Source organism: Pogonomyrmex barbatus, unplaced genomic scaffold (assembly GCF_055798465.1).
Source record: "Pogonomyrmex barbatus isolate J1 unplaced genomic scaffold, ASM5579846v1 scaffold18, whole genome shotgun sequence".
Lineage (NCBI taxonomy): Eukaryota > Metazoa > Arthropoda > Insecta > Hymenoptera > Formicidae > Pogonomyrmex > Pogonomyrmex barbatus.
Genome location: NW_028297114.1, coordinates 3,955,241 through 3,971,700, shown reverse-complemented (window position 1 = coordinate 3,971,700; position 16,460 = coordinate 3,955,241). Strand labels below are relative to the sequence as shown.

Genomic DNA, 16,460 nt, shown 5'->3' with positions numbered 1-16,460 from the left:
TAGCGGCAAAAATGTCAAAAATAAAAAATAAAATGCTTTTTATTACTAAAATAAATAGCTAATAGTATGTAGTTAACTGTAGTCAGTTCTATAATAAATATAATGTTTTTTTAATTTAAAAAACTTTAATATCTTAATTCATTTTCGAATTATCTCTGCAAAAATGAAAAATCTTCCAAAATTTTGATGTAATTTTTCATAGTAAATCATTTAACTTATATTAATTAAAAATATAATATAAAAGAATTATAAAAGAATTTTATATTTAATTAATTTCATTTTTATGTCTACATTAATAAGTCAAAATTTACCAAATTTACCGAATTTTTGCATATTTAAATCTTTCTATTCTCCTTAATGGAAAAACGACAAATTCTTAGTATATTATTATATCTTATGATGTAACGTATTAACCACCATAAGTCAATATTTATTTCGCTACAACAATCAGATTTTACAATTAACTGTAACTTTCATCTGCAAAAATATGAAATCAACTGCTAGAATTTAGAATTTTAATTTCAATACGAAAGGAAACATCAGAAAAAAATATTGAAATATATCTTTATACGAAATACTTCCAAATTTATGCTCCTTGCGATACACAGTCACTTTTTATTGCTAACAGCTCGACAAAATGTTTTACAAAATTGCCTCTAGAAAGATAAAGAGACTGTCAGACTTACCTTAACACATTACAACTTACGCGCCACGAAGACGATCGATTATCGCAAAATTTATCTTGCGATATTAAAATACTGTAAGAGCAATATATCTTAAAATCATCCGAATTCGAAAATCACGCAATGATTTATGCGGCTTGCACAAAGAAGAAAATACAACTCGCTTGATTACTGAGTAACGACTTTATAACGTAATCGTCGGTGGCGGTCTAAACAGGTCTTGAATAATCAAAAATTGCACAGTAAAATCGTAAAACAATTTCCATTCGAGTATTCTCTATTCTATCAATTGGAATCCTTGGCTAATGAGAATCATTTTTACCTTAATTGCATGACGTTCGAAGCAGGGACCAAACGTCGTTCAAAAATGTCACTTAGCTCAATCCACCTTTTGAACACAACCGTCTAATCCGCGATTTTTAATACTTCAATCAAGATGTAGATCTGTGGCAATAATTTCTTCGAGTCACGTCAGTCGACCGTTAAAAATCGCGAATTAGACTCACCTACGCTCGCCGGTTCGTTGAAATTACACTGACTTCGATCTTCGTGCCGACACTCCATCAAGCTGTTCGCGTGCGCTTTATTTATTTACATGTACGTTACTTTGTATGTTACACTTGGGTTTCTTGAAATGTCAGAAGCGTCGTCCGCCTAATCGGAATCGGAATCGAAGGTTCGTAAGGGTAAAACAACTGATATGGAACAATCCCGTGAGCCACTGCCCATCGCTATTGCATTTCGGGACGAGGATTCGTTATTCGAAAGCTTCGCAACATAGACAGAAAGAAAAAAAAGATGTGTACAGCAGCCTTGATCGTCGTCATGCTGTATTTCCAGAGAATGTCGTACGTTATTCTATCTACATTCCGCAATTCGCTCCTTCCATTCTTTCTCCTTTTTTCTCTCTCTCTCTCTCTCTCTCTCTCTCTCTCGTTTCATTATTACAAAAAGTGTTGCTAAAAAACATATTAACAGTATGAACTTTCGATTTGGTTTTATTCGTGTTACAGAGTGTTCCGCTGGCCCGCCGGACCCGTTTTCCGAATCACCCTGCACATGCTCCTAAACGCGGAGGACTTATATAGCGACGACAATGTTTTAAATGTTTCCACTACGTTGTAACATATCTCGTTACACACGACGCCACGCAGCTCATTTGATACAACTACGTCGTACATGTATAAAAATAACGTTTCTATTGTTAAAATATGTTTCAACATACTCAGAGTTAGAAATAACTAATTCGTCACCACTGCGTTCGTCCATTTCCCACTAAAATTGGATTATTCAAGATATTTGACTCTCATATGTCTCAAACTACAATTATTTCGTCATATAAAAAAAAGGGCATATAATATAGATATATTTATATATATTTACTGTGTACATACGCACACGCACGTGCGCACGTACATACGGTACGCACATAAAATAAGTATCATCGACTCTTTTTACGCGGTGCGAAACAAAATATCACAACACCACGAGAATTTATAATAATCCGTATTTATGTTGATTAATTTAACTCGTATCCGGGCAAACTGCCGCTCTCAATTCCTCGATAAAAGTTTAAAGTTACTTCCTAAAATGTGTAACTTTGTAAATGTATAACTCCTAACTTTGTAAATGTATACATGCGATCTTTGATTATATAAAGATAAATATATTTATATACGTGTAATACATTTTTTACACGAGACTCTTACGAGAGAAAAAGTATCGTTTACCCGTTTGTCTTTAGAAAAGTGGACCTCCCGGATAAGGGTTAATCAATGAAAATTAATTCATCGCGAATCCTCGTCATACACAAGCCTGGAGATGGCTAGATTGTCGCCGGCGTTATTTCTTGAAAAGCGTATGCGCGCGTGCGTGTGCGATTTACGTTAGAGTGCGAATAGTCCCTCGAAAGTTAAAGATAAAAGCGAGAAAGTGTTTAACTGCTTCCCTATTTAACGTCATCTGTCGTACAACGTACGCTAGCTACATCTTGTGCAAGAGTCACCTCGGGTGAGAAGACCCAAGAGGAAATCTTTCCAGTGAACATTTACTACCTTTCGACGTGAACGACGTGATTGGTGCATGCCCTACACACGCATATGCATTATCCTTTCGTTACAAACAGGGAATCGTCCCTCGTACTTCATGGCGGATACAGGAATACACAATACTCAGCCTCGGAGGGAAAATGAAAAAGCGATGTACACCGATGCGTTGTCAAACGTATCACGCGTAAACGCACGTATCGCGTAAGCCTTAATCAAGCGAGAACGAAAATCAAATTACGTTAAATAGGCACACATATATATATATATATATATATATATATATATATATATATATATATATATATATATATTACAATGTATTTTTATTACTTAAAATATATGCACTTTGAAAATATCATCGAAAGACTTAGAAGGCAGGCAAGGGGCAAAAACGATATTTGAGAGCCAATGATTGAAAGGGTGCAAATGAAAATGTCCAGAGACAAGAACGCCGACGATTCTACTGAGCAGGTTCCGATGAATGGTCTGATACAAAAATGAGCAGATTGTAAAACATCATCGGTCGCATAACAAAATGAGTGCTCTAACAAATCTCGAAATAACAATGATGATCATTTCGAAAATCAACTTTTGTGATCAGCTTGTACAATAGGTCATTAGGTAAATTTACACGAAGATCCTGATTGGGATAATCGCGATAACAACAACATGTGCGACGAAACAAAATGACTTATAAACCATGTTGGCCAAATCACTGCTGTATTCGCACATATTTCTTTATAGCTCTATCTATAGTACATAAAACAATAACACTAAAAATCATTAAATTCGAGTAATTCTATTTTAATATGATTTTTTTTGTATATATAGTAAATTATTGTATTTAAACGCACGCTTACGCCTAGCTGCATACGATTTTCTTATTTGTGATTCTTTTTTTTTCTTCTTTAATAATATATAATATAATAATATACTATGTCGCATATAAAAAACAATTACTTAGTATAGAGTACAAGATCGTTCCTTAGTTAAGTTTACAGATTTTTTGTTTTTCGCAACTATTTATATAAACGTAAGACGTCATCCATCTCTAAAATGAACATGCTTCCGCCGCTCCCAGAATAATTCTGAAAATCAAGATACATCTTCGTGCCGATTTGTCAAAATAATATCAAGTGAAGAAAATATCTTCTATCGTTAGAATGCTTTAAATGAAAATTAAGTAGAATCATTAACAAGTGCGGAAGATTAGTTCGACAGTTCGTGCGATGAATTTTTCTTTTTTTAAACAAACAAAGCTCGATATATAACAATACGTCTATTACTCCTCCCCTCCATAACCATCAGCGAAATTTAGCTACATCTAATCGGGTTGGACGTTTGATCGTTTTTTCAGTATTGAATACATCTTTGACACAACTCGCTTAAATGCAAATAAATTTGATTACAGGTTACCCTACAGTGCGCCGCACGATACGCGAGTTAATGCGAGAATCTTGACTGATGATGATACGAACGACAGCTTCATAGAGAAGTCTATACGAGATGACCTCAACTGTACGTTCCATCATCAATAACGTATTCTCGTGTTCTCTTGTGGAACCGTGATATTGCACAATGCTTGCCGCTGCTAATTAATTATGCGCGAATTCTCGCAGTTGGAATAACTACGAGGCATTATCGCGCATACATTTCACAGCGCTAGTCACGGTAAAGTGGATTGCAAACAAAATGTTGGTCTGATAAAAAAAAACAAAAGAAAATAAAAAGGGGAGAAAAAATAAAGAGATACAGAAAATCATATAAATAGTTATAACAATGTCAAAAAATGTAATATGGTCGGCCGCGATACGTCTGCGATCCGACCCCGGGAACGGGGGATCAGCATCGTGAACTGCCGCTTCTCGTTCTTGGTCGGCGTAGTAGTTATCCAAAGTGACCGTCCATCCGATTTAAGCTAAAAATTCATGAGGTGTCATTTTGGCTGGCAGGTCTGAGCGTTCACCTTGTATGTTCGTGTCTGTGGTGTGAGATCGAGCCAAGGCACCGATGAATCCGGCTGCTCTAGCTGAAGAGGCACGCGACATCGCGATGTTGTTGCGTTAACAGAACAATCTGCTCCACGTTCCGCCTCTGCATCCTATAAGATTCCCTCTCTCAGTTTCTTGCAACGGAGAAGACTCACATGCATATCGGAGAAATACTAAAGACACGATAAGTATTATAGTAATAATAAAATCGCCGCGCTTAGAATCAAAACGATTTTCAAATTAGTGCACACAGCACTTCCTACCTTAATCTTTCTTTGTATGGAGTTTCCATACCTAGATAAAAAGGAAAATCCGCGTTATTTACCTAGAAGAGAGTTCACTCCTTAAACATTTTTATTCTACAGAAGAGAAAGAGAGAATTATTTCTCTTTTTTAAATATTTTATTTTATTAAACAATTTTGAGATAATCTACGAGATCATCCGTGTGTTTCTCAAACTGAAGCTTATTAAGTTGAGAATTATAAAATTCGCGATCTTCTCTTCTTTAAACAATTGGTTTGTCAAAATTCATATATGTTTCATTCTCGACGACGAAAAATATGCAAACGTGTATTTCGTAGTAAATCATTCCAAATGATTTCGCAATCTTATTCGCAAATACAAAAGCGCAAATACAAAAGCGAGTATTGTTACTCACCATACTCGCACTGGTAAAAGAGGCGGACGTGGTAGCAGAGATAGGCACCGTCAATATTGGATAATATTATCTACTACTGCAAATCCGCAGGCCCCTAGGCCATTAGTCGACATCAAGCGTACAAGTTCTCTGGCATGAGATGCTGCGACTTCCAACGGTGGCTGACGAGACAAATTACTGGACTCTGTTGATCATTATTATCGCAATTAAGCAATGAAGCAGAATTTAAGAAATATAAGAATCACAAAAAGTAATAAAATCATTAATTGATTATAACAAAACAATGATTAATCCAATTTAATTTAATCTAATCTGATTTCTTCTTGTGTGAAAATAATTTATATTTATCTATAGATATATCAAAAGAAAACATGCTATTTTTTTTCTTACCTAGAATAGCAGAATTTAACCTGGCGCAAACTGTTTCCCTTTCCTGAGGATTCAGTTGCCAGCCAACTGGTGAATTCCACGGATTAGAGTATGCCAGCAGACTGAAAGCGTCCTGCAACATCTTTTTATTGCTGTCATTCTTTCCGTACTGTTGTCTCAAATGCACCGATTGTGAGTACAATTGTTTGCCAAATTCCAGCATTTTCTCAATTGCCTGTTTGTTACCACCACACAATTGCTTCTTACTTTTACATGTTGCAGTGGTATCCGGGATATTACTGGTCTGCTGTTGTTGAGTTTGATTGGCACTGTTGTCGATTTCTGCAAACAGCAATATTTGTCTATTTTATAAGAATTGCATTTTTTCTAATATAAATTGTCATGGAAATCATTTAAAAATAATTAACTATTATGAAAATAATTAAAAAATTTATATTGATTGCACATATTTATATAGATATAACGACGTTGTATCTATAATTTTATTTATTTTACTTGTTAAATTCCTGACATGAATTTATTTACAAGACAATCTATCGTGTATATAATGTATTTGCAATGCAAACTACATTGAGATCTCACCCATATCTACATCCTCCCCATTTTGACACTTGTACCCATTCGAATCCAGATTACCATTCTGATACCCATTACTATTCTTGATACCATTCACATTGGTGACACTGCTTTCCTCCATGTCTACATCATCTTCTATCTGACCGTTAACGAACTGTGGGCTGGTGCCGTTTATTGTATTATTGATATTCATCTCTTCCACGGTACCAGATGAATTTGCAGACTTCACGTACGCTTTGGTCGATTGTATCACACTAGTCTGGTTGGGGTTGCCGTTCTGACAGACCTCCGAGTCGCTGCCGTTCACCATTTCCACGAATTGACGGCACTTGAGCGCGAACAGGAGGTCCGGATCCCGATCGAGTAGACCGGGATATAACCGATTAGTCGTATCTATCGCTTCGCCAATGCGACCAGACAGTATCAGCTTTATAACCCCTGTGAATCATTGTTGAATCACGGTATAAAGATGTGGTACGAATTTGATAATCAACAAGCAGAATTGTCACTCTTCATTAAATTTAATTTGAAAATGCTATATTTAGATAAATTATAAATAATGTTTACAACATTTTAATATTTATCCATTGTTTTCTCAGGTTCTTTACGAAAGAGCGACAATCCCGAATGAGCGACAACGAAATCACAACACTTACTCTGCCGATTTTTGATGGAGTTGTAATCCTCCTCAAACACCTGACCCGTGCTGCTGGCGAATGCCTCGGCGCTGTCGAGATACCCATGATGGACGAGATACGTACACACCATTCTGTCGAATTCGTACAGAGCTTCGTTAACTCTCGAGAGATACCGCGAACATTGGTCCGTGGCGATTTTTTTCCCGCAAACTTCCTCAATTTATCCGCGCAAGCATTTGGGAAGAACTCTCGCAAATCAAGGAGGATTTTAACGGACAAACGAAGGGAGAGAGAAAGCAACCACGAAGGGAATGGAATCACGCACCCGGTCCCTGTCCCTCGTTTTCTGGTCGTACCTGTGAAGAATCGCCTGCCACTGTCCCTGGCCGTGGTCTGGCATGGGATAGTTTATGATCTGTAACCTCGTTCGTACACGCAGTTCGTTGATCATGTCCCCGATGTCGAAGACAAATGGCAACTGTCCGAAATTTGCGTCGACCACCTCGCCTGGAGTTTGCAAACCCACCGTCGGAAAGAGATTGGGCTGCAAAAATTAAGTAAGATTTTGTTTTATATAATTCGTTCACAAATTCTATTATTTTATCAATATTAAATAAATTAAAATTTGTGTTGTTGTCTCTTTCGTAAAATGATTTTCATGATTTATATTTGCGAAATTTATTACGCGAAGTTTAATGATAAGTAATAAAACATAAATAAGAATTTTCTAGAAGAAGAAAAAAGAAATACACGGAAAAAATTGTATTGTATCTACTGAAGTTTACAAGAACTAAAAGAAGCGCAGATAAAGATTTCTATGGCTCATTGGTCGTTTCTTCTCTTTTTTTATATGTGCCTGAATTCCTTTGATAACAAAGTATTTTTTCTTCCATTTTTTTTTTCCTTTCCATTTTTCTTCCATCTTTTCGTTGTTGTTATTGATGCAATGAATAACTTACAGGAAGATCCGTGAAGGCGATGCCCAAGTGATGGCCATTCTTCGTGTAGAAGGCGGTGTTGTCAACGAGATTTACACCGCAACCGATCACGTCGCCGGTGGTGAAGGTCGGTCCATAAGGTTGTCCAGTACCGCTTGAGCAGAAACTGTGACCGTCGTCGCCGTGATAACCGTATGAATGCTTATCCCAGCCAGGAAGTCTATTTACGTTGACGCCAGAAGCTGAGAGACCAATGCCCATGTAACCATCACGCCCCTTGCTCACGATCTTCACCTCGAAATAGTATAAGCCGCAGGCGGCTGGTATCGAGTGCGTTGTGCGAACACTGGCAGCGTCTTTGTGGGTTTTGCCGTAGCCTGGAAAAACAACACGGCCCCGACTCTCTTTAAAGGAATCGGTGAATCCGAGCGACTATAGGTACACTGTGTGATACGAAATTTCAATTGCACGAAGAAACATGTTAAAAATAGAAAGAGAGGCGCGTATTTGCGAGTGGGACGTATCTGCGGCTTGAGATTAAAACCGAGATCCCCATGCAACGCGGAGATGCAAGGACGAATATCACGCGTTCATACATATCCTCATACATGTCCTCCCACTTACTCCGCCAGCAGTGATTTTATTAGTTGTCTCGTAGAATAACATGCAATCATCGAAAATGTATCAAAATACGCGGAAAAAAAATTTATCAAGAATAGCACATTACATGTTGCAAAGATACATTGCATAATTCATTGTAGCACTACATTTTTTTCTTACATAAACTGATTCTTATTATCATGCATAAATACAAGATATCTTGTAATTTATTTCTTTACAATACTATCCAGATGTTTCAAAATGTCAGATTGCAGATAAAAAAATAATTCGGAAAATTTTCATATAAAAATTGGATAATTGTTATCTTTCTTATTTTTTTTTTAATAAATATTTCAAGAGTGTATATTGCTAAACTTTTTCTAGTTTTTTAGTATGTTAATTTTAAAAGAGACAGAACTATCAATTACATAAACAATTTAAGATCGGAATGAAAATGGGAAGTGAAAGTGGAAGTAAAGAGATGAAACCAAAGATGGAAATATATTCTTGTTCAAGAAAGAGAAAGAAAAATCCAATATCTTACGTCTACATTTTTCTTTCTTTGCAACGAGTTCGTTGGAGCAAATTTAACCAAATTGGCTGACTGCGTAAGTTTAGGCGCCAAGATAAAGCTAAGCGAGAACTGTGGTCACTTCCGAGATACGCTATGTGCCTTGGACACGACGTGAAATATTGATTTCAGGCATACATTAGTGCCACGAGGAAAAGCGCGACGTGATCCGGAGAAATACCGAAGTCGTTGCAAGTGAAATGGTTAGTCTTCTTTCACGCGTTGTAACTCGCAATGCGAGCGATATATTTTTGGCGTAACTAACATAATACGATGGCGATGAACAATACATACTTTAGGAAGCGACTTTCGCACGTGGAAAACATTAAGAAAACATTAAGTAATAAGTAAAGGACCTTCGGAACTCGCTTACATAACAAGATATCGCCGTCGTCGTGTATGAAACATAGGATATTCTCGTATAGGAAGTATTATCATATAGGTGTATATTATTTTCCCAACAAAATTGGACGTCGATTCGTCAGGGATTAAAGTTCTACCCTTTGATTATCATGACTTCCCGTAATTTTCTTTGTTAAATCTTTCAATGTCTTATACCCTGAGCGAAATTAATGCAAAGAATTTCCGTCACTGTGAGGACTTTGCAATACAAAGCTACAAATTGATCTGGAGAAAGACACGATTTACCTAGGCAGATATAAGTGGGGCATTAGGTCATCACGCGGTACATCGATGCAATATTACAAGCTTATCCACGATTATCTGTAATCTATGAGTGTTAGGCGCATGTCCCTCGCCCTTACACAACGTAATATACCGTATCTATCTGCTCCACACCGAACATCATTTCTAACGCGCTTTCAAACGCGCTGCTTCTATCGCAGTATTACAGAATAAAACAAAAAATCTATTCTTTATGCAAACAACGATCTTCAACAAAGCTCTTGTAATCACATAATTATAATATCATTTGATATAATATCAGTATAATATGAATCCGATTGTCATTTGATGGCAATATCTAGTATCCTCTCTCATTTCGAAACAAAGAACAAAGCATTTACTTCCGCGAATATCAAAATGCTTTTTTTATAAAATAATATATAATAATCGAATATATCATTCCGTATATGGAAATATAAATCAATGAAGTACAAATCAGTTTTGCGTACTCAAATATCTAAATATCTAAATAATTGAATATTAATTAAATTATCATTATGAATATGAAACATAAAAAGAGAAAGCTTTTGGATGGCTTTTAAATTTGTTCTCTGTATTAAATAATTAAATAAATAATCATGCTACAACTTCATGTTATATTAAAAATTGAAAATAAATTAATAAAAATAATCAAATACGTCTTCTAAACATTTTTCATTTTTGACATGTAAAACGTTGAGAGGGAGAGAAGAAGAGAGAGAGAGAGAGAGAGAGAGAGAGAGAGAGAGAGAGAGAGAGAGAGAGAGAGTAAATCAATCAACTCGTCTGCTAACTTTAATTAATGCAGGCACCTTTTGGAACTTTGGAGCTTTGCAAAAACGGCGGAATCAACTCCAGAGAGATTGAAAGATGTAAACGACGAAGATGAAGGCAAAGTCCGCTCGGCCCGTATTTACGGGATCAAAGAGCGATATGTGAAGTGCAGAGAAAACGAGAAGAGTTAATGGCTAACGGTAGATGCACTATTGCGAGTGACAACGACGATCTTCCGCTTTCTCAGGCACTCCCAGGCAAGAGAGGCCACATGCACTCGCTCGTTGCGTCAAGTCGCAATTTGTAAACAGATTCAGCATTCGTGATTCGTACAGCAAGCCCATGGCCGCGGTCGATTCCCGCACTGAAATTCTCGCCGAAATAGTTACCATGCATTCGCATGTAAATGGGATGTGCGTCCGGCTCGCGGTTCGAAGCTCGCAATAACAATCGCGACTCGCCTCTTAATTAGAAACGCAACGAGCTTTGCGAATGTATTTGCGACCATCAAGCGTGATTGCATTCCACGATTTCGCGAATATTGCTGCGCACAGAATTATTCTATCTTCTAGCAAACAGTCTCGCAAGTATCTCCATGGAATCTCTCATCATATCTCTCGCCCATACGGTGATTTGATAATCCCGAATATTTTCTTCCCCAAGCTATTGATTAAGTTAAAGTTGCGAAATTTGAGAAACGAGAAAACGCACGTAATAAAATAATAGTATAATAAATAGTATAAATAAAATGTAATAATCACATGCAAATCTGATGAAATTTAAAGATGTAAAGATGTAAAGATCCAACTGTAAAGATGTGCACGAACCAAATAAATTCTTTTAATTAGTTACAGGAATCTATTCTAAAGGAGAATCACGGCTTGAAAACTGACCACTGAAATATTTATGTTGCAAACTGAGACCGCCTGAACGATCCGGGACGAGTGCTACGACTCCGTAGAGCCCCAGAAGCAACGATCGAAGTTAAATTAAAGGATTCGCCAGCGATGGATATTATCGACGCGCAGCATGACTAGGGTCGAGTGTACACGTGCATTATGTTTCACGTCTACCGCGTATTACAATTTCTTGTGGCTCGCTTCCATAATAATCAGAGAATTTCGCAGTCGCATGACGATTGCTGAAACGCGATGCTCGATTATACGCGAATGTGTATCGTATAATTAAGACAGAAATATTTAATGAAGACCCAAGTATTCATATACTGACTTACTCATTTTCTAATTACGTAAATTACGATAACTTTCGTAATATGTCTTACAACTTGGCTATAAACTTACACTTTCTATAAAAGAGAAAAAAAGATATATAATAGCTTTATTCTGTGCAGTAATCGCGTTTTAATGTTTATGTTTTAATGTAGCTTTTATTTTACAACATTTTGCGGCATATATAAACGTTATTATCGTTAGTTATTTGCAATAAAAAAAAGCTACGGAAGGAGAATGATATAAATATAAATATTTGCAGTAGTTAGGAAATTCTTAGAAATAAAAAAAAAGATATTACTGTTGGCATACAATGACGAAAAACAATTTTGCTGTAGGATGTAAAAAAATAATTTGTAAATAATTTTGTTATATCAAAATTATTATGTCAGACGTTTAAATATGTACGTGATAATATTTTAAAATTTGTTTACATTCGATTAATTGTCCTACATAATTGTTTTGATGGCCAAACAAAATTATTTTTCAGATCTATAGATAGATCATATCTGTATCCAGCAAAGCTGTTCTCCGTCGTTTGCTCATGAAATAATCGAAGACGTGCGCGACAATTGTTTATCTCTTTCGCTTCGTTTCCTTTTAACAATCTTCGTTCGCGAGAGGAGAAACAATATTTTCGTTCGCTGCACGAACACATCACGCTCGTCGAGCGTGCACGGTTCGGTCGAAGTCGATACAGCACATTTACGTTTTAAATGCGTTTTAATTTTTCTTATCCCGTGCGCACGGCGGTACCAAGGGAACAGATAAGTACGTCGTCAGTGTTCGTCTTTGTCATCGTACGTCGCGACCTATGAGCTTGCGATGAACGTGGAATCCAAAAGTACACCCTGTATATAACGAGCACGGAGGAGCACAAGAAGGAAAGAAGAACAAAAAAAGCCATCGCCATTTCTGACATCGTCAAGTCCAGGGAAAGATACTTGTTCGTTACAGGAGGGCACTCGTAGGATTTGAACGAGCTCGTGCTGAGAGAGTGAGAGAGAGAGAGAGTGAGTGAGAGAGAGAGAGAGAGAGAGAGAGAGAGAGAGAGACATATGACGCGTGTGCCTTGCTGCATCAAATTTTAATGACGGGTTCCTTGAGGCTCCGGATCCGCAAAGAATCCGGCCGACAACCCGGTGACTAAAATCCCGATGACTCTATGCTCTCCGCCGAAATATCTCGGCACGATTAAGCGCATCAAGCTGCTGACGCAGCAGGCTTCGTTTCAATTCAATCGGCGAGCGCTCTTTGTGTTTATCTAACGTTTCCGCTAAGATCGGATTTACCTTCGAATCTATGCACTCGGTTATTTCGGGTTACGAGAGAGATGTGAAGGATAGGCCGTCTCGGAATTCGGAAGACAATCCTTATCGCGTTTTGATGTTTCGCGTGGGATCGGGACACCCTGTATATCGGCAGAGGCTGACGTGAACTCCTCGATGAGAATGGCGAGGAGAAGAGAGGAGGGAGGGAGAACGCGGAATGAAGATTCGGGCGAACGACGAGCTCGGGACGTCGACGAGAGTCGACGCGCGAGGTCGAGTCCAACGTATCGGTTTCACGTCGACGACGCAGCTGTCATTGACATTGTGCGTGCCCGTGCCTCGTCTCGCTCGCTTTCTCTCTGCATGTCTCTATCTTCCCGTCTCTGTCTTTTTTTCTCTCTCTTTCTCTTCATCTCTCACTCGCGTTTCTTTTACCAGACGCGTGGATGAGGATCGACGAGTGTTCCCCGAGGAGATGCGGGATAACGCGGGGACAGACGCGACCATCACATTAACGTTAACGTCGACGTCGACGTTGTCGTCGACATCGACGTCGACAACGACGGCGATGCGTACGGGCCCGATCGCGAGGGGACTGGCTGACTGATCAGCTGATTCCTTTGTTTAGGTCGCTGACACGCGCTGAAAAGCGCCCTGCCATTTTCAATCGATCGACCGTGCCTGCCCCGGGAGCAGCCCGACCGCAGGCACGAGGCACGAGGCCGGGGGACGGCGTCCGGGATGGCCCGCGACGCGATGCGATGCGATGCGATGCGATGCGACGAGGGGGAACGCTGCTTACGCACGAGGGAGAAGCGCGTTTCGTCTCGCACGCCGCGGAGGTCGCGCGCTGACGGTCTACCCACGTACCTTTGTAGTGAACGCGAAGATTGTTTTGCGACAAGCCTATGTAGCTGTACTTGTCCTTGGTGCTCCAGGAACGCGGCAGCGGCGTCTTCTCCTCGTCAACCATAGGGTAGAGCAGCTTCAGTCGATCCACTGGCTGGCCTTGTCCCGAATTCGTCCTCCCAGGCTCCATAACACTCCGTTCATCGCTGGTGGCGGCCATCATTGTCATCCGCTGCCCCACTCGCCCCGCTCTGGCCCGCCGTGCTGCGATTCCTGGATGCGAATATCGCCGCGCACGTCGCACGCGCAACTCTCTCGCAACGCGACGGTGGCGCCACCGAGAACCGAGCGCCGATAGACAAGCGTGCCACCTGCTCGCTGTTCGCGCCCCGCCTCGCCCCCTTCAGGCTGTCTCACGCACCGTTACTACCCGCTATCACCGCTCGGGAACAGGGGTATTCCGGGGTGATATGCGATATTTTTTTGGAGCCGCCTGAAAGAATCAGAGTCAACTTTTCGACACTTTTGGATTTTTCTACCACTTGACTTTAGAAGCAACCGTTCCACCGATCTCTCGTTCGCAAATGACTAACATGTTCGAAAGGAAATTAAAGGCGCTTGGCTACTTAGACTGGAAAAAGACCAACGGCAATGGTGAGCGACTTCTGATACATGTCATAACCTACGCGCGATACTCTACAAATTTTGTTATACACTATTTAAATCCGTGAAAAATTGCAAAATATTAATTATATTTATAAATGATATACGATATTTATCTCTGCTTATGAGATTGTATTTTATATTCCACCCTATGCTTGTTACTTAGTAGTGTTAATGAATTGTTTAAAATTTAAAAAGTTTTACAGACGTTTTACAGAAGTTTTTTTTTATTACTAAGAATGTTTTGATCATAAAAATGCTGCATCTGTTATTTGTAAAATGGACCAAAGCTTTTAAGAAATACAACATCAATATTGTTATATGTTTTAGATACTGATCACTTCAGAAGAGTGATTATATGGTTAGAGGATCAGAAGATACGTCATTATACTCCAGATGATCGTAAGAAATTGAGGGATATCACATCTTCAGAATGGCCGAACACTTTTGAAAAATATTGCAATGATGTTGAGTGTCCAATAACAAACAATGAGATTGATCGGTTAGAATGGCTTATAGGATATGCTATTCAACTGGAATTTGGAGATGATTGTAAGTAAAATTTGCTTGAAATAACATGAAATAAATATTTCAAAGACATATTTATAATAAATTATAAACATAAATTTTACAATAGTATGAGGTTATTAATTATTAATAAACTTAATAAATATACTGATAAAATATTATATATATTTTTTTAGGTTCTAAATATCAACAAGTTGTAGGAAAGAAAGCAAAGAATAAGAAGGAGATAAAACCTATTATCAAGTCTACAAACCCTTTAGATAATTTAGATTGTAAGTACAACTCGCAATAATATTTCATGCAATAATGTATCGTATATGTAATATAATCTATATTTTGCAATTTTATTTTTTTTAGTTAATAGTGACGCTTTTAAGACTGGAGTTAACTCAATAGCCAAATTATTGAATATACCAAAGCATTCTAATCATCTTGTGACGTTAGAAGCATGCAGCAAACTTGTGTGTAAAAAGCTAAATGCAGATGCGATTAAACAATCTAATAATACTGTGAACACCAAGGGTAAAACCCAAACGAAGATGATTATAGGGCCCAGTTTTAATATGGGCGATGCAATGTTGGACAATGCTGCTAAAGGCCTCTCCTTGTTGTATATCCAAGATCTCAGGGATCTTCAGACAAGTATCAATGAAACAATAGTCGCTGTGCAAAATATAACGGCTAATCCGAAAACGGATACAAAATTAGGAAAAGTCGGTAAATGAATAGTCACTTATGTATTTTGTATTCTAGAAAAACAGTTATTTAATTGACTAACTTGAACGACTATATTATATTAGCAAGCTATTTTGCGTCACATATAAATCTCAAAATAAAAACGTTTGTACCAATGTTGTTGCACATTGTAAAACGAGACATCTTTAATTATATGTAAATATATTAATTTATTTTTTGTGCCAAATTTGTGAATATATCTCGGTTTTGCAAAAAAGTATGGTGTAAAATTTGTTTCTTTTGTACATAATTAATATATCAAGTAAGCATAGCTTCGCTAACATAACAAAAAATACTCAGTATGTGCAAATAAAAGTCACGCTGTTAGTTTACACATAAATAAGGCGAACGAAAATAGAATAAGACAGTCTTAATTGCATCACATTAGAATAAGCAACATATTTGATTATAATTTTTGGTGAATATGTTAACTTCTATATTATAAAAATTGTTTTCTTGCAAATCATTATTTTAAATCTATATAATACATATAATGTTAAATTATGTAATGTTGAATATATTTGGAAAAATATTCTTAAAAAAATAAAATATACACTTATTTAATATACAATGTCAAACGTGTATAAATCATTCAAAATTATTTTATTAAGGTAAATTTGCTTCAGATTTTTATCATTTTTTAAACTGGTTTAT

At 37.6% G+C, this 16,460-nt stretch overlaps 2 protein-coding genes and 1 long non-coding RNA gene across 8 annotated transcripts; 2 read left to right on the top strand and 1 right to left on the bottom strand.

The window, feature by feature from the left end:
• Positions 1-3,434: 3,434 nt before the first annotated feature.
• RanBPM (Ran-binding protein M) lies at positions 3,435-14,259 on the bottom strand. 6 transcript variants are annotated; one of them, XM_089075179.1, is made up of 9 exons: positions 13,902-14,259; positions 7,945-8,327; positions 7,342-7,529; positions 7,004-7,116; positions 6,354-6,785; positions 5,772-6,092; positions 5,382-5,565; positions 4,986-5,047; positions 3,435-4,895 (listed from the first exon to the last, which is right to left on the bottom strand). In XM_089075179.1, exons 1-7 carry the CDS (start codon positions 14,107-14,109, stop codon positions 5,432-5,434), a joined length of 1,779 nt encoding a protein of 592 aa, XP_088931305.1. In that variant the 5' UTR covers positions 14,110-14,259; the 3' UTR covers positions 3,435-4,895; positions 4,986-5,047; positions 5,382-5,431. The 6 variants fall into 6 exon arrangements, with proteins under 6 accessions (XP_088931305.1, XP_088931303.1, XP_088931304.1 ...); XM_089075177.1 differs by having other exon boundaries at positions 3,435-4,832; XM_089075178.1 differs by having other exon boundaries at positions 4,986-5,016.
• LOC148936999 (uncharacterized) lies at positions 6,682-7,038 on the top strand. Its single transcript, XR_016138842.1, has 2 exons — positions 6,682-6,821; positions 6,947-7,038. It is a non-coding gene; the product is annotated as an uncharacterized LOC148936999 (long non-coding RNA).
• A 36-nt stretch (positions 14,260-14,295) lies between the features above and the next one.
• LOC105431707 (tRNA-splicing ligase complex subunit RTRAF) lies at positions 14,296-16,377 on the top strand. The gene is made up of 4 exons (XM_011646088.3): positions 14,296-14,534; positions 14,874-15,095; positions 15,248-15,343; positions 15,429-16,377. Exons 1-4 carry the CDS (start codon positions 14,465-14,467, stop codon positions 15,794-15,796), a joined length of 756 nt encoding a protein of 251 aa, XP_011644390.2. The 5' UTR covers positions 14,296-14,464; the 3' UTR covers positions 15,797-16,377.
• Positions 16,378-16,460: the final 83 nt, after the last annotated feature.